This window comes from Narcine bancroftii, chromosome 1 (genome assembly GCF_036971445.1).
Source record: "Narcine bancroftii isolate sNarBan1 chromosome 1, sNarBan1.hap1, whole genome shotgun sequence".
Taxonomy (NCBI): domain Eukaryota; kingdom Metazoa; phylum Chordata; class Chondrichthyes; order Torpediniformes; family Narcinidae; genus Narcine; species Narcine bancroftii.
Window position 1 is genome coordinate 227716876 of NC_091469.1, and position 27437 is coordinate 227744312.

The 27437-nt window shown below is 44.1% G+C and overlaps 1 protein-coding gene across 4 annotated transcripts in view; it reads right to left on the bottom strand.

Annotated features, from left to right (window-relative positions):
- LOC138739814 (solute carrier organic anion transporter family member 4C1-like) overlaps positions 1 to 27437 on the bottom strand; it is a 168461-nt gene that overhangs the window by 17937 nt on the left and 123087 nt on the right. For 3 of the 4 annotated variants that reach the window (XM_069892380.1, XM_069892372.1, XM_069892365.1), the window contains one exon: positions 27187 to 27324. In XM_069892380.1, coding sequence (XP_069748481.1) covers positions 27187 to 27324 — 138 coding nt within the window. Of the gene's footprint in view, positions 1 to 18951; positions 21208 to 27186; positions 27325 to 27437 lie in introns of those variants that run through there. The other variant, XM_069892368.1, reaches the window with a different exon arrangement.

Below are 27437 nucleotides of genomic sequence, written 5' to 3' on the forward strand. Positions count from 1 at the left end.
GTGTCATTTTCACCTTGGACATTGGCAGGCAGCATGACAGGTTTACCACTGACCACCTCAAGGCAGCGCATCTGGACTCAGGCCCGCCTGCCCTGGATCCCCAGGTCAGACACAGAGGCCACCCCCAACCCCACAACGAAAGACAGTACAGTAACTTGCTCAAAGGGTGGCAGCGATTCTGGTGGGGGGGGGGGTAGTGTAGCGGGCCGAGCAACCACAGTTAAGTGGGCTGAATCGCCGCCCCAGTCATCCAACATTAGGTGGTGCGGGCCCCCTTCCTTTCCGAGGAGAAGCCCACAATTGGCAACACACGTTGCCCGGGGACTGCGCCGCTTCATGGCTGCATGCCACTGGACAGGTAGTGATGCTGCGACGCACTGATGTCACTCCCTAAGGCCAGTGTGCCCCTCACAAGAAGTGGGCGGCCCCCTCGAGCAGCGCGAGGAATTCAAAATAAAGTTCAGTTACTGGCTCACCCTCGTGCTGCGTGGATGTCTCTCATTTTGGAGGCGCTGCTATTAGTCAACGCTACTAGAGCATCAATGCAATTGGAGCAGGACAGGTTGCTTGTGGCATGGACTGCAAAAGACTAAATTTCCACCATCTCCACATTAGCACTGTTAATATAGAAGTGTACTGGTATGTGTGTGATAGAAATGGTAGGGCAGATAAGATATGAAGAGATATTTGCATATGTCTTTAATAATTCTCAAAGTTTCTTCACAAAATTGTCTCAGAAATTTCTGATCTATGTACTGAATTTCAGGTTTTGTCATTAAATTGTGAGCTGTCCTTAGCTTTATTTTTTAAACAGATCATTCACTCGACCTATGCTGGTTCCCTGCAAATCAATGTCATCTGTTCCACTTCTTACTACCCTTTAATCATGCAATTTATTCTCTCACCGAGATTCATTAACGTCATCTCTTACTGACCACAGGGGCAGCTTATGGAAGTCAACTACCTGATCGGCACACTTCCTGCACCCTGAGAAATAGCTCAAACCAACAATTCATATCGAATTTAAAGTATATAGTTGTGACCAATTTTAATCAGTGAATTTGCCTACAAACTCATCTGGAAGGTTTGATGATGGAAAAGGCGATGGACATTGTCCGCCTGGACTTTAGTAAGGCCTCTGACAAGGTTCTATATGGGAGGTTGATTAAGAAGGTTCATTCGCTCGGATACAGGATGAGGTTGAGAATTGGATTAGATATTGGCTTTGACAGAGATGGCAGAGAGGCCTGTGACTAGTGGATCGGTGCTGGGCTCATTATTGTTTGTCATCTATATCAACAATCTGGATGATAATGAGGTGAATTGGATCAGTAAATTTGCAGGTGACACTACAATTAAGGGGGGGGGGGGGTCCTGGACAGCGAGGAAGGATTTCAAAGTTTGCAGCACGATCTGCGCCAGATGGAAAAATGGGCTGTAAAATAGCAGATCAAATTTAATGCTGACAAGCGTGAGGTGCTGCGACTAACCAGAGTAAGATATACATGGTAAACACTGAAGTGCGGTAGAACAGAACAATTTGGGAATACAGATACATGATTCCTTGAAAATGGTAGCAGAGAAAGATGGGGGTCAAAAAGAGAACTTTTGGTACAAGAGCCTTCATAAATCAAAGAACTAAGTACAGGAGCTGGGATGTATGCTGAAGTTGTATAAGACTTTAGTAAGGCCAAATTTGGAGTCCTGTGTGCAGTTTTGGTCACCCTGCTATTTAATCATGAGCAGATCCATTTTTCCCACTCAGCACTACTGCTTGCTCTTCTCCCCATAATTTTAGATGCCCTGGCTAATCAAGAACCTATCAATCTCACTATTGGAAGCTCTTGTGGGAGCTGGTGTGCAATGGCCAGCCGACATTCGAAGTTTGCATGCACAGGCATCTCCCACACCTCAGTAACGGAGTGGAAGCAAATCATCCTCCACCCCAAGGAACTCCCATTGGGAGAAAAACAGCATCAAAACACAATTCCAATGTTATTTGGATGAAACATCTTTACTTCTTGGATTATGGACAAAATGATTTTGAAAATTGCTCATTCTGTTAACACTGCAGTCAACCATCTCTGATTCTGGGTGGAATAGAATTAAGTGTGAAACCTACAATGAAATGTGAAAATGGATCTGGTTTATAACCTTGAGCAGAAAAAGAATGGACACATGAAAATGAAAATATAATGCATGTACAGTGGTTAAATTTGTTATATTTCGAAAGGGACTTCAGTTTAATTCAGCTGTATTTAAACTTGGCATTTCCTTTCTTTTTAAAATATTTTGATTGATTCAGGACAGAGGAATATTACGTGTGTGTGTGTGTGTGTGTGTGTGTGTGTGTGTGTGTGTGTCTGTGTGTGTGTGTGTGTGTGTGTGTGTGTAAGCACTTTCTCCTCTTTAATCTGTATAACATCACTGCTTACATACCTTACTTCCTTAGGTTTCATGTGTTGGAATCTAGGGGTTAAAACAGTATGAAATAAATGATTAATTAATAAGTGTATATTTACTGCATGGTTCAGGGAAAAAGGAATGTGATTAAGTGGCAATCACAGCATGGAGCAAAGTTGGCTGAGCAAAATTGTCTGCTCCAAAATACAGGGAGAGGAAATGCATAAAACGATTTAGGAGGAATGCTCAAACTAAAGGAGGTGGTGAGTAGCACAGGAGACACAGGCCAGATCAGAACAAAGAATGGCCTGCAAGAAACAAAGGGAATGGAAAACCAGTCTAGGAGGAAGATTAAGGCAGGAGGAGGTGTTAAAGAGAACAGCAGAAATTGGCCGGACAAGAACAGAATGGTGATTAGAAATATCTGGGGATGAATTAATTTCTGATCAACACAACAGGATAGTCTGGCCTGGAGGATTAAGATGGGAGTGCTACACCCCAGATATCTGCAAAACAGGAGATGACTTGTGATAACCCTTATGCAAAAAGATCTAGCAAAGGAAGACAACTTTTGTTCTGTATGATAATGAAATCTAGCAAAGGAAGCCAACTTTTGTTCTGTATGATAAGGTTGATCTATATAAACTGAACCAACTGGACCATAGGGGTCAGTCTTGGGGAGTAGCTCACTGTGCAGGTGACCTATGAACTAATGAGTGACCCAGAGCTCTGTTAAGTTTTATTCTTGTGCTGTGTAATAAATTGATTGTTGAACCGAATACCTTCTCCTATCACTTCATTCAAAGAACACGCTGGACTCAGACTACACATAGACTAAATTAAGAGTAAGGTAAAGCCAGAGTCCGACAATTTGGTGACCCCGACGTGATGAAGATGGAGAAGTGACGGAAGAAAAAGATACGAAACACCGGTCGATTGTGGTGTGGTGATAACAACAAGTGACCATCCTACAAAGGGAGGTAAGCAGACGCCTGTTTTAACGAAGTTCTGCTATTGGCAAAGATAAATTGTGTGTTGTCACTACTCTGCAAAAGCCCTCGTTAAAGCCAAAGAATAAAACAAAAGGGGGTTGGAGTCCCCCTAGTAGAAGTGGGTTGGAGTCCTCCTAGTAGAACGGGGTTGGAGTCCCCTGTAGTAAAAAGGGGGTTGGAGTCCTCCTAGTAGAAAGGGGGTTGGAGTCCTCCTAGTAGAAAGGGGGTTGGAGTCCTCCTAGTAGAACGGGGTTGGAGTCCCCTCGTAGCGATCTCGAGAGATAGCTTTAGACACTTGGCCAATTAGAATAAGGTGTATGGTGATGGTTATTTGCTTCTATAGTGTGTAATAAGTATTTGATTAAGGATCGTGTACCATAGTAGTGTATAAGTATCTGTATAAGGTGCATTGTGATGGTTATTTGTTTCTGTAGTGTGTAATAAGTATTTGATTAAGGATCGTGTGCTATAGTAGTGTATAAGTATCTGTATAAGGTGCATTGTGATGGTTATTTGTTTCTGTAGTGTGTAATAAGTATTTGATTAAGGATCGTATATCATAGTAGTGTATAATCAGTATCTGTATAAGGTGTATTGTTTTATAGTTATTTGCTTCTATAGTGGATAAGTATCTCTTTAGGAATCGTCTAGTGTATCATAATAGTTTATAATAAGTATTTGTTTAAGGATCGTGTGTAGTGTGCCGCTGGTGTTCATAATAACGTTGGAAGGGACGAAGTAAATCGCAGGGTGTCAAAATCCTACCAGGGGAGAGACCCAGTGAATCACGAAGTCTAAAGGGTTAAAGATCAGAACGGAGATGGAAGGAGTAAATAGGGATGTAGGGCAAGAGCTCGGGGGAGACAGAGGGGTTCCCCCATCTGTAAACCGACAGTGGGAGAAAACAAGGAATCAATTACTGGGAGGATTACCGAAGGGAGAGGAGGTACAAGCTATGAAACGGTATGAACAGATATGGAAAGAGCTGCAGAGTCAGGGGAAGGTACCGCTAGGGTTTGAAAAAATCCGGCTGGTACTGTACTTCGGAGAAGCAGAGAGGGAAGCAGCCAAGGAGGTACAGGAACATGAGGCAAAAGGACAAGGATCTATATTGAATAGAAGAAGGTTTAAACAACAGAGAGAAGTGAAGGAACAGAGAAGGGCAGATTTACACATTATGACATTGGCTTGCATGGCTGTGAAAGCGAACCTTCAACATGATATTAAAAAGGGATCCCATAACACTAAGGAGAATACGGGGGAGGTGAAGCCGTCAGCCCCATTATATCCAGAGTTACCGGAGACATTGCCACCACCTTATCCTATTCCCCAAATGCCAGCGATGCAGATAAGTGAGGGAATAGTGAATGTCACTGAGTTAACAGGTCCAGAACTACATGAGGCGAAGGAGAGACTGAAGAGAGTTGCGCAGGAGAGAGTGGAGGAAACAAAAGAGTGGGTGCACGAAGTACAGAACGATAGATGTGCAGTAAGGAAAAATAGTAGGGGCTTGGGAAATACAGATGAGAGAGAACTGGGACAAGAGGAGAATAGGAAGGGAAATGACCCAGCGAGTGTAAGATGGGAACGGGAGAGAGAGCAGAACGAGGATACTGATCTAGCTAGTGTGAGTGTTGAGAATGAAGAGGAGGAACAGCCAGTCACGATCAGGGGAAGCATGATCACACACAGAAGACAGAGTCAGGATAACCCTCGTTCCCCTTTGGGATATGCGTTGCGGGACAGGGAGGAAGTACGGCTTCCAGAAAGGTATAGACAGATGCCGCTAATTTATGAGGGTCCGCAAATTGGGGAAAGGTATCAACCCTTCTCATTCACCGACATGAATTGTATTTTGGACAAAATGCCACCTCCGACTGAGGGAGGTGGAGCGTGGATGGGAAAGTTCTGCCAATATACGATGAGACATAAGATAGCCATAGGGGATTGGAGAGCATTATTGGGTAAACAGCTTGGGCTGTGGGAGATACAGCAGGTAGAAATGATCGCAGGAATCACTAGGTGCCTCGATGCCGAGCCATTTGCCAACCATGCTACGGCAGTAGGAGGGGCAATGAGAGATAAATTCCCCGTTCCCCACGGTGTCATGCAGTCCCTGACCTTTTCCATAAAGGAGGATGAGGAGATCTCGACTTTTTTGAGTCAGTGTAGGGAGAGTTGGACTGATAAAGCAGGAGTACACCCAGCCACAGATCCCTTGCAGACTACACTCTTTAGGGCTGCAGTAACGAGCAGACTGCCAGCTGTAGTTAGGGAAGCGTTAGAGAATAACCCTGATATTCCTGGCTGCTCGAGTGAGCAATGGGAAAAACATTTGACCCATCACATGAAGCGTTACAGGGCTAAGCAAAAGGAGGACAAACAAACTACGGAGTCGGCACAAGTGCAACTCCTTAAGCTTCAATTGGACGAGGCTAGGAAAAAGGCAAATGAGACAAAAAAGATTTCCTCAAAGGGTGCGAACCAGATGATTCAGCAGCCACCGCAGCCACCACAAGGGAATAATATGAGTTGGCACCCGGCCCCATATTGGGCACCGGGTCCCACCTATGTGGGCAGAACGGGAGGTCCAATGGGGGGGATTCCGAGTAAGAGGGAGAGGTCGGGGTGCTCCACGAATGCAACCAGCCGTATGTTTTGTATGCGGTCAGCCAGGACACTGGAAGAGAGACTGCCCCCTAGCTTGGGATCCTCGGGACACTGGGGGAAGGGGATATGGACCACCACAAAATGAGCATTGGGTCCAGCCCCAGAGATCGTCAGTGCCACCCCCGGTACATCAGGCACCCTATGCGGCTCTAGCTCCGAAGAGACAATTCCCTTTGCTGACAGAGGAGTAGCAATATTGCCCACAGTGACGGAGCCCGAGCACCCACGAGCAGGCTAGGTTGGCAGACCATTTCCTGCAGATTAAAGTAATGGACATGGAAGTATCCTTTTTAGTGGATACGGGAGCCAGATTTTCAACACTCACTGGCACTAAATTTCAAGATAAAACATCATCCTCTAGCGTCCAGCCGATAGGGTTCTCGGGTACACCAGAAAATCTGCCGTTTTCTACACCACTAGTCACTTCTGTGGCGGGACAGACTTTTACACATCAATACATTTTGTCAGCCAGGTGCCCTACCAATCTCTTGGGCAGAGACCTGTTGGTCAAGTGCGGAGCATCGATCCTTTGTGGACCCAGCGGAATAGAGGTCACCTTTCCAAATGGATATTCTATGAACTGTTCATTAACTACACTGCATTCCAGTTCTCAGATGTTGTTGGCGGCAGCTGGAGGATCCGCGTCTGAGGGACAATGGGCTGACATTTACTGGGGGTTGTTGCAACCAGAGGACCCACAGAAGGGAGGGCTGCTAAAGCTTTATAATCAATGGAAGCCGTGGATCCAGACATTACACCCGTATACCCCTCCCTCGGACCCTCCCCATATGACCCTCTTTTACGATAGGGATGGGGATGAAATGTATCAGCATGCCTTTTATGAAGAGGTAGAGGGCATGCTATGGGAAATTAATTCGGACTACATAGTGGTAGGAAAGGAGGGAGTGGCCGCTACGGTGGCACTGACATCTGAACAGCTGGAATGGTATGAGATGGCAGGTGAGGCCATTCCTCATGTCACCCTTGCAATTGGCACTACTCATCAGGCAAAAGATTTGGGACCGATGTGTCGGAACTTGAGGTCCCTTAGTGACTGGTCTGACACCCAAATACCGACAATGCAGTTCTCCTCATCTGGTCAGGCATACAAAATTTTGTCTCCAACATATGATCAAGTCCTCCTTGAGCATAGACAGATTGAACGCTTTCATGGTAGAGAGAAGATGGATCACCCCGACTCGGCCCCTATGCTAGATTCTCTCCCTGAGAACCTGTGGTCAGTGGGACCAGCAGATGTGGGTTTTTGTCAGCAGGTTGATCCCATAACCTTCGAACTGTCAGATTACACCCCTATTTGGCAGATGCAGTATCCCCACAAACCTGAAGCTGAGGAAGGTTTGGCAGAGACCATTGATGGCCTTATGTATTCAGGGGTGTTGGAACATTCGCGTTCTAGTTGGAATACACCCATTTTACCTGTTCCTAAACAAGACATGGGAAAATATCGGATGGCCCATGACTTAAGGCGCATCAATGGTATTGTGAGAACACCCACAGTTCCAGTACCAAACCCATATACTGCCATGACTGCTTTAACCCCCAACCACAAGTGGTTTTCTTGCATAGATTTAGCGAATGCTTTCTTTTGCTTGCCGCTGGCAGAACCATTAAGAGATGTGTTTTCGTTCACGTATAGAGGTAGAAAGTTGCGGTATACTAGGCTTCCGCAGGGCTTTATTTTATCTCCAGGGATTTTCAATCAGGTGTTGAAAGAACAGCTGGGGGGGCTAGCACTGCCAGGTGGGGTAGTTCTGATCCAGTATGTAGATGACATCCTATTAGCAGCACCTGATCATACTTCCTGTTTGGAGGCCACCTGTCTCCTGCTAGTGCAGCTGTTCAAGGCAGGCTTTAAAGTCTCTCGCTCAAAGCTGCAATGCTGCAGACAGGTGGTCACCTTTTTAGGTAGAATGGTCTCAGCGAAAGGCACAAGGATTTCCCCTGCACATCGAACAGCGATACTACATCATCCAAAACTAAAGACAGTAAAAGAGATGCTTTCGTTTTTGGGTTTGTCAGGTTATAGTAGGCAGTTTATCCCATCGTATGGTGAGTTGACACATCCACTGCGAACTTTGGTGAATGAGCAGGGGATGAGGAATCTGGGAGCTACACTTGATTGGACTGCACAGGCTGAGATGAGTTTTATTCTATTGAAGCAAGCTCTTACAACAGCTACAGATTTGGCAATTCCAAATTATAAACTGCCTTTCTTTTTGGATGTTTCTGAAAAAGCACACACAATTGATGGTGTTCTTTTTCAGAAAAAAGGGGGTGGAAGATGTGTGCTCATGTATGTGAGTATCACACTAGACCCAACGGAAGACAGACACCCACCATGTACGAGACATGCAGCGGGAGTAGCAAAGATTTTACAAAAGGTGGCACACATAGTAATGGGACATGGCCTGATGGTATTAACAACACATAGCATTGTAGCATTTGTGAGCTCGACAGCATTTACAATGACTTCACTAAGGCAGACGAGACTAGAAAAGATCCTGAATGCTCCAAATGTTACATTTACCCATGAAGGCATTAACATGTCAGACAATATGGGAGAGGGAGAACCACACTGTTGTGAGAAGAGGGTAGTGAAGGATATTAAAATAAGACCTGACTTACAGGCTACACCCTTAAGAGAACCAGATGAAACCTTGTTTACAGATGGGTGTTGTTACAGACACCCCACAGATGGATTGAAAGCTGCCTAAGCGGTGGTACGAAAAACTACAGGAGGATTTGAAGAAATCATTACAGGGACAGTGAGAGGAAAGGAGTCAGCACAACTCGCAGAACTACAGGGAATGATAGCAGCATTAGAATGGGCAGAAGGGAAGGAGGTCAATATATATACAGACTCGGCATATGTGGTAGGGACAATACAGGTTGAACTTAGTCAATGGATTAGAAGTGGGTTTTTAACAGCAGCAATGACCCCAATTAAACACGAGAAGGACGTTAGGAAACTGGCTGAGGCCCTCCTGAAACCAAGGGCATTAGCAGTTCTTAAATGTAAAGGACATGATAGAACAGATACGATGGTGGCTCGGGGAAATCAGGAAGCGGACATGGCCGCTAAAAGGGCAGCAGGATACGGCCCTCAGTTTATTATGATACAGACAGACAGAACAGCACATGACTTATTACCACCGTGTAGGGTGGAAGTAATAGTACAGGAACAAGCAAAGGCATCACCTCAGGAAAGGATGGTATGGGAGGAAAGGGGGTCAACCAAGGATTTAGGACTATGGAGATCGATAGACGGGAGGCCAGTTTTACCATCTGGACTCATGAAACCCCTCCTCGAGGAGGCGCATTGGCTAACTCACTGTGGAAAGAAGCAGATGATAAGGTACTTGATACATTGGTGGCACCCCTTCCTGCCAGCGATGGTGGAGAACCATATTAGAGAGTGTGAGGTATGTATAGCTTTCAATGTAAAGGCGACTGTAAAGCCACATGAAGGTCAGTTCCCGCTACCTAAGTTACCAGGGCAGGAAATCGTACTTGATTATACGGACATGATTGAGAGGGTAAGTGGCTATCGATACCTCTTAGTAGCAGTAGATGTGTTCACAGGGTGGCCGGAGGCAATCACTGCCAAAAGAGAAGATGCAAGGACAGTATGTAAATTCCTGATCAACCAGTATATTCCGAGACACGGATTTCCTAGAAAAATTAGGTCTGATAATGGAAGTCATTTTAAGAATAATGATCTACAGGAGGTAGAAGCAATTTTGGGATTGAAACATGCCTTTGGAACGGTGTACCATCCGCAATCCCAAGGGAAAGTGCAGAGGATGAACCAAACAATGAAAGGTAAGATCGGGAAAGTACAGGCAAGGACCAAACTAAATTGGGTGGATGCGTTGCCCCTGGCATTAATGTCAATAAGGAGTTCGGTAAGTTCTGTGACAGGATTTACTCCATATGAACTACAAACAGGGCACCAGTTTCCAGGACTGGGAGCCGGAATTCAGACTACGAAGAATGAGGTAAGCTCAATGGGATGCAAGCTTTATTATGAAAAACTAACGGCTCTGGTGTCAGATTTTTCACAACAGGTCACAAGTCCCAACAGAGAAGGGGAAACACCGATACCTTCAGTCGCGGAGTGGGTTCTGCTAAAGGTCATCAAAAGAAAGTGGTCGGAGCCCAGGTGGACAGGACCCTACAGAGTGGTGGAGAGGACGTCCCACGCGGTTCGACTACAAGGAAAAGGCGAGACGTGGTATCATTGGAGTCAGTGTGCAGCAACGGACCCACCAACACGGACACTGGAACAGATTCGAACGGAGGTGACTGAGAACCTGTGAAGCAACCACGGACTAAGAACACTTAACGTCCCTTTTTAAAGAGACTATTGGACTACGGTGACTGTGTATCAGTGGTTGACGGCATAATCAATTTATTGGCATCAAAACAATGAAAGGAGCTGGGATGAATACTATGTGGGGACTATGGGTATTGGTATTCCGAGCCCTTGAAGGGGCTGGAGTAGAAAACCACTGTACAAAGTGTGTGCACTCGGCCTGGGGGTCGCACAACGAAAAAGAACAGTACTTTGCTGATTGGACTAACTTTCCTGAACACTGTGTGGGGACTCACATGGGACGTAAGTGTGTGCATAATGGACAAGTGTATGATGTTAAATTCAATAAGGGCTCTTTACAGTTCACGCCAAATCGAGACCGCTGTCCCCAAGGAGAAACATGGTTTTGTGCCCCGGAGGGAGACCAAGATAAGGAGAAAGGGGGCTCAATTCCCATTCAGAGGATACAGTGGGACCCCATGTGGTAAAAGGGAAAACAACCATACGTATGGGACAGAGATAAGGGGGATATCTATGCCAACGCTAAACGCCAGGCTGCCACTCACAGAGTAGGGGACAATAGATGGGTAGACCTTTGCCAAACTACGGCAGAACTCTTGGGGGTTAAAACTGTTGGGTATGTGGGGGACCCACAAGAGATGGATCATGGCCATGGAGCGGGGAGCCCCTGGAAGTGTGGGAGTTGATGAGTTTTCACGGATCGGCAGATGAAACGCGCCCCCGCCAGACATGGCATCTAGCTAATCACCCATTAGGAGAGGAATGTATCAGGAAGGAGCAAGGCAAGCATTATAAAGGAGATTCGAGGTGCACAAGGGTTAAGATCTTGGGGAAGTTCCCTCGATGGCATCCTCAGCGACCCCGGTGGTTCCTGTCCCCACAGAAGGTAACACATTGCAGACCTATAACAGATAACTCCCGTGGGAAAGGGGTATGGAATTGCATGGGCGTTAATCCATATGAAGGGGTTCCCTCACTCAGACAATTTTGGGCTCATCCCTATCCACACAGATTTGCCCCAGAGGGTTTATATTGGATTTGTGGGAATACGGCTTACACTTTTTTGGAGCCAGACTGGAGGGGAACGTGCTGTATAGGTATCATTCAACCACAATTTGTGCTGTTACCACAGAACGACTCCCATCAGTTAGCAGCGCGTGTATATCAGGGGCTCCGCCAGAAAAGGGATTTAAAGATCGGTGAGTGGGGAGAGGACTGGCCTCCAGAGCGCATTATTTCTTATTATGGACAACGCTGGTGGAAGCGATATTTTTTCTTTGGCTCTTCAATCTGAGGCGCCTGCAAGCTCACACCAAGACACAAGAGAAACTTGTTCGTGAACTACTCTTTGCAGACGATGCCGCTTTAGTTGCCCATTCAGAGCCAGCTCTTCAGGTCTTGACGTCCTATTTTGCGGAAACTGCCAAAATGTTTGGCCTGGAGGTCAGCCTGAAGAAAACGGAGGTCCTCCATCAGCCAGCTCCCCACCATGACTACCAGCCCCCCCACATCTCCATCGGGCACACAAAACTCAAAACGGTCAACCAGTTTACCTATCTCGGCTGCACCATTTCATCAGATGCAAGGATCGACAACGAGATAGACAACAGACTCGCCAAGGCAAATAGCGCCTTTGGAAGACTACACAAAAGAGTCTGGAAAAACAACCAACTGAAAAACCTCACAAAGATAAGTGTATACAGAGCCGTTGTCATACCCACACTCCTGTTCGGCTCCGAATCATGGGTCCTCTACCGGCATCACCTACGGCTCCTAGAACGCTTCCACCAGCATTGTCTCCGCTCCATCCTCAACATTCATTGGAGCGCTTTCATCCCTAACGTCGAAGTACTCGAGATGGCAGAGGTCGACAGCATCGAGTCCACGCTGCTGAAGATCCAGCTGCGCTGGGTGGGTCACGTCTCCAGAATGGAGGACCATCGTCCACTCACATACCACTTTAAGTATTCCCTATGCCATCGATGCTCTGTGATTAGTAAGGGATTACTTAAGGTGGGATGTGAGTGGGAAGGGAAGATTGAGAATCACTGCTTTAGACCCAATTGTTACTGAAATATTTTGCTTGAGAAAAATTGTCATTGGTCTATTTCCTTTGGAGTTGTGAAACCGTGCACATAATGAGGTAATTAGGTACGATTAAAACAGTGGTTTTTCAAACTTTTTCTTTCCACCCACAGAGATTGATAGTTTCTTGATTACCCAGGGCATCAAAGATTATGGACAGAAGGTCAAGCAATGGGGCTGAGTGGGAAAATGGATCAGCTCATGGAGAAATTTAACAAGCACTACCTATCTCAGTGCTTTTTAAACACTCCTCTTCTTGTTCCAAGTCCTGCTCTTGCAGTTCCTGATGAGAAACATCAAGTTGGTATCATATCTCATTTGAAAGATTAGAATTGAGCACTCCAGGGTTCTATAGGTCAGAAAAAAGTGATAAACATTTTCTCCTCCAAGAATATCCCAAATAATTTGGTAAAGCATTAACAGGCTGTCCACAGATGCAGATAATTTGAAATGAAATAGAGCTTCTTTATGCAGTATATTGATATTAAATCACGGAAAGTTACAAAGCGGCTGAATTTCCATGAATGACCAGCCATGCAGGTCCACGTGGAATACAGTGCTTCATCTCAGCAGAAAAACCATGCGTATCCTGAACTGATAATATTGGCCTTTTTACCTGTAATTTCTGAGACTCTTTTGCCAAGGGTGTACTCGGAACACACAAAAAAGGAATCTATTAACCACGTCAACTAGATCCTTGGATTTCCTTATTAGCAGACACCAATCAGGGAAGACTAGTAAAATCACCTTCTCCCTGCTGATCATCAATATGGGCACTCCAAGGCTGTGTGTTTCGTCTCCTGCTCTATTCCCATAAATACTCAAGATGGCATGGCCAAGTTTGGCTTCAAAGCAATCTATTAATTTTCTGGCAACACAACCGTTGTTGGCTAAATAACAGGAAATTACAAATCAGAATGCAGGATGGAGATTGAGAATCTGGTTTTTAAATCTTTTTTAAATTTTTTTTTTAATTTAAATTTTAAAATTTGACATGCAGCACAGTAACAAGCCATTTCACTCATTTCATGAGTCCATGCCGCTCAATTTATCTACACCCCTGGTATGTTTCAAATGCTGGGAGGAAACTGGAGCCCTTGGGGAAAACCCACACAGTCACGAGGAGAATGCGCAAACTCCTGACAGACAGCACAGGATTCAACCTTGGTCCTGATCGCCAGCACTGTAAAGGTGTGGCGGTAACTGCTACGCCAACCGTGCCATCCAGTTCTGTGGTGCCTGAACAACAATCTTTTTCTCAACATCAGCCGAACCAAGGAGCCTATTGTAGACTTTATGACGGGGAGGCCAAATGACTGCTCACATTAATGGGATGGCACGGAGAGGATTAATAACTTCAAGCTTCTGGAAGTCCAAGTATCAAAGGACTCACTGGTGGGTCACAGTGTGTTTCCATGTGGGTCTTTAAAAATTATTACACAAGATACATTAAATTAGATGAAGATGTGTTTCTTACAGCGCTTCCTTTGACTTGAAAATATTGCTCAGTCATTGCCACTTGTGAGCTATGGCATGTTAGACCAGAAGCCAGGAGGATCTTAGACAGAAAAAGGTTGAGACCACTGTTCAAAGAAGTCAGAGGTGGTTTCAGCATGCTGTCGAATATTCTATCAAACTTCTACAGGTTCACTGTGGGGCAATATACTGACTAGTTGTATCACAGCCCTGTTTGGTAATTCATATTCCCAGGAATGCAGAAGGCTGCAAAAGCTGGCAAACACAGCCAGATCCATTGCAGGTTTCAGCCTTCCAGCCATTGAAGGCATCTTTGTGACACTGCCTTAAGAAGACAGTCAATATTATAAAGGGCCCCCATTACCTTGGTCACAACCTCTTCTCAATGCTACCTTCAGTCTGAAGACCAACATCTCTGAGTTCAAAAACAGTCTCTTTTCAATAGCTACCAGGCTCTTGAACCTCCCCTTGTTACACTAATCATGGTCTTTAACATCACCACAAAAGAGCCATCTGCACTATTGTAATGCTGCTTCCCCCCCCCCCCCCCCCCACACTATGGTAACTGTGAATTATGATATACTTTTGTATTTTTATATCTTTTATTTAATATACCCTATTTGTTTTTAGAAAGTACTCATTCGGCAACACCAAGGAAGAATTTACATTGCATAATATATACATGAAATCTTGGTGGCTGCCACATTGACCACCGCCAGTGGGCTGATCTCGCCTCAACCGTCCATCTTGGCGCCTCACAGTTCGGCGGGCAGCAACCTCCTTTGAAGAAGACCGCAGAGCCCACCTCACTGACAAAAGACAAAGGAGGAAAAACCCAACCCCAACCAACCAATTTTCCCTTGCAACCGCTGCAACCGTGCCTGCCTGTCCCGCATCGGACTTGGCAGTCACCAATGAGCCTGCAGCAGACGTGGACATTACCCCTCCATAAATCTTCGTCCGCGAAGCCAAGCCAAAGAAAGAAAAGAAGATATACATGCTAATGTTGATCATTATTACATCAGTATTTCACCTTGAATCAGTGGTAACAAGATCATTTCTACCCTGAGATATCATATGACAAATAAAATGATCAACTATTTGGTTTGAAATTAATTAGAGTGTATCATATTTAAATGAGACAGTTCATTGCTCAGAGAACAACTTACATATTTTGTTCAGTTCTGGCATTACAACACCAGATAAAATTGACTCAAAATATACAGTTGTTATGAATGTAAGCGCCAAAGTAATTGTGTGATTTGCTGTCAGTGATTAGGCCCAAATCCATGCCTTCTACCCCTCTCCCCCACAATTATCTGTTGAACTGAGGGGAATGCAAGGTATTTATAAACTAATCTCACTATTAATTGCCTTGCTTTTTTCTTTTTCAATATTTTTGTTATCATTGAAATTTCACATCCAGAGATACAGAGTACATATGGATTTATCTTAAAATTCAAAAAGATACATTATACTTAAATCATATCATTTCATCCAAGGTACCCCACATTTTAATCAGATTATATTGTATTGACATTAAATTATTTAAAAAAAAGGAAACTCTAAACCCACTACCAAGAAAGAAGCTGTTTGGCCAAATAAAAAGGAATACAGAATTCTTAACAGAGTCAACATTTCTACCTTCATAGGAAATCAAAGATAATAAAAATAATTCAAAAAGGGTCCCCATAGTGTTTGAAAATTTAAATTCAAATCGAAAACTGAGCATCTAATCTTCTCTAAATTTTAACATGACAAGACGTCATGAAGCCACTGAGCATGACTGGGTGGGGTAATGTCCCTCCATCTGAGCAACACCTAGCCATAAGAGAAATAAGAGCTAATACCTGCAACTCAGATATCGTTAACGTTATGCCACTCTGTCCAACAATACCAAATAAAGCAGTTAAAGGATTTGCTTTAAAATTAACTTTAAAAAGTACAAAGAAAGTTTGAAATACTTCAGGCAAATATTAATCAATTTTGCTGAAGGCCCAAGACTTAATTGTATTCTAAATCATTATGATTTACCATATGCTCAAATCTTATTTTCATGCCGTACAAAATATTTGAAGTATTAGATTTTACAAATCCTATTGAAAATTAGATCTTCTTAGTCTATGTGGATTCACCTCATAAAATACTTCTGTCTTTGTGAAAGATTATTGAGGTGATATGTAATCAAGTTATTCATGTATAATGTCATTTTTTTTGGTTTGATAACACTGAATTAGTCACCTTGGATAAAAGTTCCAAACTTAACTGTTGCAGTTTACTATAAACTTAGAAACATAGAAAATAGGTGTAGGTGTAGGCCATTTGGCCCTTCAAGCCTACATTGCCATTCATTTTGATCATGACTGATCATCCACTCAGTACCCTGTTCCAGCTCTCTCTCTATACCCCCTGATCCCCCTAGTCACAAGTACTAAATCTAACTCTCTCTTAAATATAGATATAGAACCGGCCTCAATCACTTCCTGTGGCAGAGAATTCCATAAATCCACCACCCTCTGAGTGAAAAAATTCTTCCTCATCTCAGTCCTGAAGGACTTTCCCTTTATCCTTAAACTGTGACCCCTGGTTCTAGACTTGCTCAACATTGGGAACAATCTTCCTGCATCTAGCCTGTCAATTCCCTTAAGAATTTTGAACGCTTCTATTAAATCTCCTCTTAATCGTCTAAACTCCAGCGAGTACAAGCCCAGTCGTTCTAGCCTTTTTTCATATGCAAGTCCCGCCATCCCTGGCATCAATCTGGTCAACCTTTTCTGCACTCTTTCCATGGCAGTGATGTCCTTCCTCAGATAAGGAGACCAAAACTGAACACAATACTCCAGGTGAGGTCTCACCAAGGCCCTATACAAATGCATCAATACCTCTCTGCTCCTGAACTCGAATCCTCTTGATATGAACGCCAACATACCATTCGCCTTTTTTACTGCTTGCTGCACCTGCCTGCCCACTTTTAATGACATGCACAGCAACACCCAGGTCTCTTTGCATCTCCCCTTTTCCTAATTGGATACCATTAAGATAGTACTCAGCTCTCCTATTCTTTCCTCCAAAGTGGATAACCACACACTTATCTACATTATATTGCATCTGCCATGCATTTGCCCACTCGCCCAACATGTCCAAGTTACCCTGCACACTCTTAACAGCCTCTACACAGCTTACAATCCCACCCAGCTTCGTGTCATCTGCAAATTTGGAAGTGCTGTTTTCTATTTCCTCATCTAAATCATTAATATATATCGTAAATAACTGGGGTCCTAGCACTGAGCCTTGTGGTACCCCACTAGTAACTGACTGCTATTCCGAAAAGTACACGTTTATTCCTCCTCTTTGCTTCCTATCTGTCAACCAATTCTCTATCCACTCAATACCATATCCCCTATACCGTGTGCCTTAAGTTTGTATAGTAATCTCCTGTGTGGGACCTTATCAAAAGCTTTCTGAAAAGCCAGGTAAACCACATCTACTGGTTCTCCCCTATCCACTCTACTAGTTACATCCTCAAAAAATTCAATAAGATTAGTCAGACACGATTTTCCCTTCATAAAACTATGCTGGCTCTAAACAATGAATTCACCACTTTCCAGATGTGCCGCAATCACATCTTTAATAACTGACTCTAACATTTTCCCCACTACTGATGTCAAGCTAACCAGTCTATAATTCCCTGATTTCTCTTTCCCTCCCTTTGTAAAAGTGGAGTTACATTAGCCACCCTCCAGTCCTCAGGAACTACTCCAGAATCTAAAGAGTTTTGAAAAATTATCAACAATGCATCCACTATTTCATGGGTTACTTCCTTTCGCACTCTGGGATGCAGACCATCTGGCCCTGGGGACTTGTCTGCCTTTAATCCCTTCAATTTATCCAACACAACCTCATAACTTACACTTATTTTCCCCAGTCCTTCTGTCACATTAGCCCCATGGTCCCCTATTTTTTCTTGAAGATTATTCATATTTTCCCTAGTGAAGACTGAACTAAAGTAGTTATTTAATTGGTCTGCCATGTCCTTGTTCCCCATTACCAATTCACCTGTTTCTGACTGCAAGGGACCCACATTTGTCTTTACTAGTCTCTTTTTCTTTACATATCTATAAAAACTTTTGTAGTCATTTTTTATATTCCCTGCCAATTTTCTCTCATAATCTCTTTTGCCTTTCCTGATTAATCCCTTTGTCTTCCTCTGTAGAACTCTAAATTTCTCCCAATCCTCTGGTATTCTGTCTTTCCTGGCTAGTTTATACGCTTCCTCTTTACACTTGATACTCTCCCTGATTTCCCTTGTTATCCTTGAGTTATTCTTTTTCCAAACTGGGATGAACAAATGCTGTATTTCATCCAGGTAATCCTTAAACTATACACATGAAAAGATCTTATTTTTCCATGTTCAGTGTCTGGGTGCACCAATCCGTCATAGCCAGAATTACAACTCAAGAAGTTAAAAGAGAGAATGGCAATTTAAATATATGTTGATTATGATAAGCAGCATGTTTAGATCCATAGCATAGCAACACAAAATGTTTTTAAAAAAAATTGAGATTTAAAGAATTTTCCAACATTCAACAAGGGCCTTCATTTCTTATTCGAAGGTTATAGTGATGGGTTTGATTAGATGTGGAATTCAGTGCTTCCTAACTAATGTGCAAGAACAAAAGTCAACTATGAAAGACAACCTTCTAGTTAAATTAAGATATTAGATAGAAATTCTAGAGCAGGGGTCGGCAAACTTTTTAAACCATCGACCTCTTCATGGAACCCTTGATCTCTTGTCGACCTCCAAGCATAAATAGACATAAATGAATAAAAAATTTCTCAATAACCTGGACATTTATTGACCCCTTGGATAGTCCCATGGACTACTTTGCCAACCCCTGCTCTAGAGTTTTGCTTAAATTATTAGTACAGACATGAAGAAATGATAAGGAAGAAGTTGGAAATTGATCATTTTAAACAATAGACATTTATTGTCCAAATTGGCGAAGACATCTTTTGAACATTTGTCTGATCAAAGAACTCAACAAAATACTAATACAAACAGTTAAAAATCCTTCAATTGTATATTTATAAATATGTGTATACATCCTCCTTTATTTTAACTCTAAAACTACAAGGAAAAGAAAGCAGAAATAATTAATGTTAACTCCAATGGAACTATTTTCCAAGGACTTTGCTCCCCTTGCTGGTGGCCAAATACTTACCCTTTCCCTTTCCATTTATACCAAGTAAATAAATAACCACATCTTTGGTTGCAAGCACAAAATGTAATCAAACTATCAATCACTGCTTAATTCTCTACACATTTGGTTAGATCGAAGAAAATGAATAGAATGTGTGATGCGAGGAAAATGGAACTGCTCACGTTTTTAATGATGGCTATCAAAGATAAATCGATCCCCCAGTATATGTGGAGGAGCCCAGGCAACTAAATGTAACTATTAATTGTTTATAAGTTTGATTTTTCATAGCAAGTAACTGTAGTGGCACAGGTATATTTTCTGTTAATGCTTACTGATTGGCTTTGGACTTGGTCTCATCACATAGATGGACAATTTTGCTGACAAGTAAAGATATTCTTGATAATGAAGAATGAGGCTTTTTTTTTTATTCATTCTTAGTCCAATCAGTTTGGGTCCAACTATAACTGCCAAGATTCTCACAAGCACAATTCTTATTTAGTTAATTTTACGTGTGGGAGGCAAACAACTATTTTCTTATAAAAACCTATGAAGTCATGAAATGGATTGGTAAGATAGAAGCAGGAGAGTTGTTTACGCTGGTAGGTGGATGAGAACTAAGGGACAAAGCCTCAGGATTTGGGGGAGTAGTTTTAGGATGGAGTTAATGAGGAACGGCTTTTCGAAGAGAGGTGTGAACCTGTGGAATTCTTTGCCCAAGGCTGCAATATAGGCTGCCTCATTAAATACTGTATATAAAAACACAGATGTTTATATAGTAGGGGAATTAAAAGTTATGGGTAAAAAGCAGGTTAAGAGGAGCTGGGCCAAAAACCTGATCAGCTTAATGAATGGAAGAGCAGGCTTGGCAGGCTGGAGGGCCTTCTCCTGTTCCTTGTGTTGTCTCAAGTTAAAATTGAATGACATCTCTGAGAGCTCAGATGCTCAACATTATGGGTAAATTCACCCTCTGCCAATATTTATTCAAATTCTATATTAAACATACATACATTAGTCATGAAGACAATACGAAGATTGGAACTTTTTTTCCTTCATTCTCCCTGAATCAGCTCAGTTTAATGGCATGCATGAAACCAAAAGGAATTAGTTGACTACAGCTTGAGATTGAAAATTCAGCAATTCTTTCGTCTGTTTGACACAGGACACAATACAAGGCACAATACTGATTAAAAATAATAGAGAATATTATGTTAAACAATCCAACAAATGGTAATTAAGTATCATTACGCTGTGTAAATCACTGTTTAGGCTGTTGGAAACAATTAATTGACTTATAAATATGGTTGTTGGAGATAATTCAAAGTCAAGATAAAATTATTCTGATGCAGAAAGATAATACAAGCATTAAAATAAAATATAAATTCAAGCCTGTTGTGTTAAGTTGTATTTTTAAGTTGTAGTTGCATGGTTGTATCAAATATGGACAGTGTTATTTTTGGCAGACACCTAAATAGAGGTTGATTGTCACTCACTCCTCCACGTAAAACATCAAAAGCACATCTCTGTGCTTAGCCAAGGCACATTCAGTTAAAGTGCTTCCCACATTTATTTTGTTATATAGAGAAGATGCAGGCTATTTCTTTTTACATGTGGTTATTGTGTTTAACTAAAAATATCATAACGATAAAAAGTCTTTAAAAAACCATGGCCCTCAATCACTTTCAAATAATTGATCAAAGGAATTGCATGAATCAATATAGTTGCTTGTGACAAAGATACATGTTCCTGTGCAGGCCATCAAATGGAGGCATGCAGCTGCAGTCATATTTTAAAAATATACAGTGAATTATTTTGGCTTCATACAAAGTTGTTGTGTAATCGTCACTGCACAGGCTTATTGGATCATTCACAGTTCATTAATTCATCTCAGTTGTATTCATATCATTGCCCTCAAACCCTAATTCACCATTTGGCCCATCAGACATCTGTTCAGTAACCATTGGAGGTTTATATAGGAAATAAGCGGCAGCAATTGTGATAATGCTGATCACTTTGCAAGCTGCACCTGGAAACAAATTGCAGAGCTTTAGTGTTGAACTGAGAAGGAGACCAACATCAGGACCTCGATTCCCTTGCTAAAATGTGCACCATTCCACCCATCCTGCTTGTGCTGGCCAAGAAGAGCTCTTCTTGAACCATGGAGAAAGCTTCAAGATATGGAGCTGTCTTATGAGGGCTGAGAGAAATTCCTACACGCAGACAGTAGTGAACATTTGGAATTCTTTACCTAATACAGCCATGGAAGTTTAGCTACTGAGCAAATTCAAAACATATTCAAAAATCGATTATTATCAAAGAAATTAAAGGAATACAAGATGAAGGCAGGATAACGGCATTCAGGTAAGAGATCAGCCACAACCTAATGATTGGCAAAGCACGCAGGAGGTGCTCAATGGCCTATTCTTCCTCTACTCTTGCCTCATTTCAAGATCACAAAATATAGGAGTAGAAGTGCCTATTGAGTCCACGCCACCATTTTATCATTAGCTGATTCATCCTCCCACTCAGCCCCACTCCCCGGCCTTCTCCCCCTAAATAGATTACTCCCGTTTCTTGCTCAATAGCTGTTGTTTTTCAGAGCTAATTAAGGAACCAGTGAAGATACCAGGGCAGCATGGTTAGCACAGGGATTTACACAATGCTTATACAGGACCAGCGACCCTAGTTCGAATCCCACGCTCTTTGTAAGGAGTTTGTATGTTTTCCGATATGGCTTTTTTTACTGGCTGGCTTGCCCTCTGGGGGTCTCCCTGCCTTAGCTCCTTCCTTGATCCTTCGCATGTGACCCCTGGCCATAAAGGTCGAGTCCCTTCTCCTTCCCGTTCATTTTCCTAGCCTGGACCCGGACTGTCATTATTGGGTTACTGATAGCGCCCAACAACTTATTGAGCAAGATTTTAGAACTCTCCAGTTATAGAGAAATTGCTGCACCCCAAACGGCTGGAAATAGACCCCCAAGTCCTGGGTGAATCAGTACTCTTTGAGCAGTGGGTGAAATACTTTAGCAACTTCATCGATGCCGCTACGGATGTGGTCGACTCGGACAAAAAGAAGCTCAAGATCCTTCAGGCACGAGTCGGCCAGAAGGCTTACCTGACCATCCAAGGCAGTGTGACCTACACCGAGGTGATGTCTGAGCTCCGGGCACTCTATAAACCCAAGGTGAACTCGGTTTACTCCCGTTACCTGCTGGCATCCCGAAAACAACAGCCTAGTGAGTCTGCTGAAGAGTTCGTCCGGTCCTTGGTCACACTGGGAAAAGACTTTTTGGAGGATCTCACGGGCCCGGGCACGATATCACTAAACCAGTGCATGGAAGAGCTGATCAGAGATGCCTGTGTGTCGGGGTTGAGGTCAGACTACATCTGTCAAAGACTCCTCGAGGAGGACCCGCTCCCTCTCAAAAAGGCTATCAAACTGGTCAGAATTCTGGACTCGCCCAGTGCCAAGCAGTTTCGATCGCGGGCAGAAGTGGGCCAACTGTGTATGTTCCACCACGAGGGCCATCGGCCTGGGACTCAGCGTCAGGCGTCAGCGACCCCACCGCGGTGGCAATCATGCCAACCGCATCATTGAAATGCAACTTCTGCGGGCAGGCCAAGCATGCGAAGCGCCTCTGCCCTGCAAAAGGAGCAACATGCTCGGGGTGTGGAAAGAGGGGCCTCTACCAAAGGGTCTGCAGGTCCCGATCCTGAAGAGCTTCCAGTGCTGACCACGTGCACGGTGAAAGGAGCGCCATCTTACAGGCCTCTGCTCCCAACCTTGCCACTAAATCAAGCCGGTCCTCACCCAGTCTGGAACTCAATGTTGCAGATCAAGGTGAATGGACATAAAATTAACTGTCTTTTTGATAACGGCAGTACGGAAAGCTTCGTACACCACGATGTGGTCCAGAGACCTCCCTCCCGGTCCAACCCATGACCGGGATGGTTTCAATGGTGGCCAGGGACCAACAAACGAGTATCCGGGGGTATTGTGTAGCGTTGCTAATGGTGGAGGGGGAATGTTATAATGACTTTGTGTTATTAATCATGCCCTGCCTCTGTGTGCTGATCCTCCTAGGCCTTGACTTTCAGAGTCAGTTTAGGAGCGTGATGATGGCATTCGGAGGCCTCCAACCACCGTTGACTGTTCACGGCCCTCAGCATTTGGGTGACCATCCTCAAACGGATAGCTGGCCCCCGTTACCGTCCGGTGGCCCCAGCACCCAATCTCCGGCACCGTCCAGCGATATTGGCACTCAGTCCTCGGCACCGTCCAGCAGTCCCGGCACTCAGTCCCCAGCTACGACCTGTGGCCTCACCACCTTGAGGGTGCCCCCTTCCATCGCTGTTCGCGAACCCATCGCCACCAAAAGTTGGCGCTATAGCTCGGAAGATATGCAATTTATCCGGGATGAGGTTCAGCAACTCCTGGCGGAGGGGATCATAGCCCCTAGCACCAGTCCCTGGAGAGCACAGGTCCTCGTGGTCAGAGGGCCGGGCAAGCCCCGGATGGTAATTGACTATAGCCAAACCATCAACCGCTTCACCCAGCTGGATGCGTACCCACTCCACCGTATAGCCGACTTGGTCAATAAGGTCGCCAAATACAAAATTTTTTCGACTATTGACCTCAAGTCGGCTTACCACCAACTCGCCCTCCATCCAAGCGATCGAATCTATACCGGATTCGAAGCCGACGGGAAACTCTTCTACTTCCTGTGGGTGCCCTTCAGCGTTACTGCTTTCCAGAGAGTAATGGACCGGATGATAGAGGAACACGGGCTGACGGAAACGTTCCCCTACTTTGACAATGTCACCATCTGCAGCCATGATCAGTAGGACCACGACGCAAACCTCGCCAAGTTCTTGCGTACGACCAAGTTACTTAACTTGACGTACAACAAGGACAAGTGCGTGTTCAACACGGAGTGCCTGGCCCTTCTTGGATGTGTCGTGGCACATGGTGTCATTGCTCCCGATCCTGACCGCATGCGACCACTTCTGGAACTCCCTGACCTGAACACCCTGAAGGTGCTGAAAAGATGCCTAGGGCTGTTCTCATACTATCCGCAGTGGGTGCCCAACTATGCCGATAAGGCCTATCCCCTAATTCGGTCAACCACTTTTCCACTATCGTCGGAGGCCCAAGCTGCTTTTAATCAAATCTGTGGGGACATCGCTAAGGCCACAATGCATGCCGTGGATGAGTCCGACCCCTTCCAGGTGTAAAGCGATGCCTCCGACTTCGCACTGGCTGCCACATAAAACCAGGCAGACAGGACAGTAGCATTTTTTTCCCGCACCCTTCATGGTCCCGAACTCCGGCACTCCTCCGTCGAGAAGGAGGCACAAGCGATCATTGAGGCAGTGCGCCACTGGCGGCACTACCTAGCCAGAAAGAGATTTACCCTGTTGACTGATCAGAGGGCAGTGGCCTTCATGTTCAGTGCCAAACAATGGGGTAAAATCAAAAGTGACAAGATTCTGAGGTGGAGGATTGAGCTATCCACCTACAACTATGACACCTTGTACCGGCCAGGTAAGCTCAATGATCCCCCAGATGCCCTATCCCGAGGGACGTGTGTCCGGTCCATGACCAGACACTGCCAAATCTGCACCGAGTGTAAGCCTCAGTTCTACCGGCCTGAAAAGGCACACCTCATCAAGGCCACCCGCCCTTTCGAACGACTCAGTGTCGATTTCAAGGGCCCCTTCCCTACGACAAATAGGAACGCCTACTTCCTTACGGTGGTGGATGAGTTTTCTAGGTTCTCCTTTGCAATCTCCTGCCCGGATAGGACCTCAGCCATGGTCATCAAGGCCCCGAGCAGTTTCTTCACTCTGTTCGGGTACCCTGACTAAATTCGTAGTGACCAGGGGACCTCATTCATGGGTGAGGAGCTTCGTCAGTACTTCCTCACCAGAGGTATAGCCACCAGCAGGACCACGAGCTATAACCCTAGAGGTAATGGCCAGGTGGAAAGGGAGAACAGCACCGTCTGAAAGGCGGTGCTCCTGGGCCTCAGGTCCAAATATTTACCAGTGTCCCATTGGCAGGACATTTTGCCTGAAGCCCTCCATGCTATCCCGTCGTTACTCTGCACCACTACTGGCGCCACCCCGCATGAACGCCTCTTTACTTTTTCTAGGAGGTTGGTGAATGGTTCTTCCATCCCTTCCTGGCTGACATCCCCAGAGCCAGTTCTCCTTCGGAGGCACGTCAGAGGCCATAAGATGGATCCACTGGTTGAACCGGTACACCTCATTCATGCCAACCCCCAGTATGCATTTGTGAGGTACCCGGATGGCCACAAGGACACTGTACCCATACGAGACCTAGCAAGGGTCAGAGACCCCGAGACTGCCTTGCCGGCTGCCGACCACACAGCTGACCCGACGGTGCCACATCCAAGCACAGCCCCGGAGTCAGAGCTCAAATCCCAGTTTCAAGTTCAAGAGTCAGAACATTGTTAAGTCTTTCATAAAACATTCCTTTTCCATTTTATCATTCTTTCTAAAATTGAATAAATAATGCAGAGCATTTTCCTAGGTATTAGTTGCATATTTTTTCATTGAACTACAAACTATACAAGTAAAAAAGAGTGTAGAAGACTGCAGCACAGAAACAAACACTTTGGCCCACAATGTCTGTGCTAACCAGGATGCCAATTTTACTGGCACATCTGCCTACACTTGGTCTATATCTTTTCTTTCCCTGCCTGTTGATGCGCCTGTAGAAATACTTCTTTAACTTTGCGTTTGTATCTGCTTCCATCACTATCCCCGGCAGTGCCTTCCAGGCACCTACCAGTCACTATGTAAAAAAGATCTGCCTTTTAAACTCTTTAAACCAATCTCTTGCACCTTAAATTAGGCATCTCTGCCCGGGGAGAAAAGATTCTGACCATCTCCCATGTGTGTAACTCTCATTATCTTGTATACTTGTATTTGGACACCCTTAAGCCTCCCACACTTCAAAGAAGACAATCCAAGATTGTTCAACCTCTCCTGTAGCTAAGATTCTCTTTATCCAAGCAACATTCTGATGAACTGCTTTTGCACCCTCCACAAATATTCTTTGTTCTTTGAATTATAGCAACCAGAATTGTACACAATACTTCCAATGTAGCCTAACAAAGCTCCCAACTTTTATTCTGAATGCCCCAACTAACGAAGGCAAGATGCTGCTTCATTATCCATATTACAAATTTCAGGGAGCTATGGATCTCTTCTGTACATTAATGTCCTAAAGGGTACTACTATTTTCTGTTTACTTTCATTTAACCTCCCAGTATGCAACACTTGACACTTGTCTGGATTAAGTTCCATCTGCCATTTCTGTTCCCATATTTCCAGCCGGTGTGTACCTTGCTGAATTCTTTGACCACTTACCTCACTATTCACAAACCCAGCCATCCTCATATCATCTACAAACTTAATAATCAGGCACCTTCATCTTTGACCAAATAACTTATGGACATCACAAACAACAGAAATCCAAGCACATTGTGGACCACCACTGGTCACATACCCTCTGTCAGAATTAAAACCCTTCCACCACTACCCTTTCATCTGTGGATAAGCCAATCCTGAATCCAACCTATCAAATCTCCATGGATCCCATCTGCCTTAATCTTTTGGGTCAGCCAACAATGAGAAGCTCTGTCAAAAACTTTATGAAGTTTCATTTATGCAACATTCATATCCTCATCAAATATCCTGCCTTCATCCGCACCACATAATATACTTTTTGTAATCAGGTTAATCTTCGTTACAGAGCCTCAGTTTACACTGGTCTGAGTGTCACTTTAAATCCAACATTACCAACCCTTTCTGATCTCGAGATTGAAATTAGCTTGGATGCTTCCGTGTGCTCAGAAGTTTACCTCATAGTGTTCCAACAATAAAAAAAGTGAAAGAAATTCCCCACTTACTAAATTTTAGAATTCTATTTGCATTTGTTTTCATTTTTGCCAATAAAAATTGAGTTAAGAATTTACCAATCGCTATCAGTAAGATGGCCATTTTTGGGTTGTCATAAGTCCAGCATGCACCTTGATTGCCACAGTCATCTACATCCCAGAGTACACAGGATTTATCAATCACTGTTCCAAAAATAATTGGTCCTGGAATAGCACCTGTAAATAAATGAAAAGTTAGAACAACTGCATTATAATTATTAAACAAAAAGACAGAAAAAGCTGGAAATACTTAGCAAATAATGTGGAGGGCAAAACCCAGTGAATGTTTC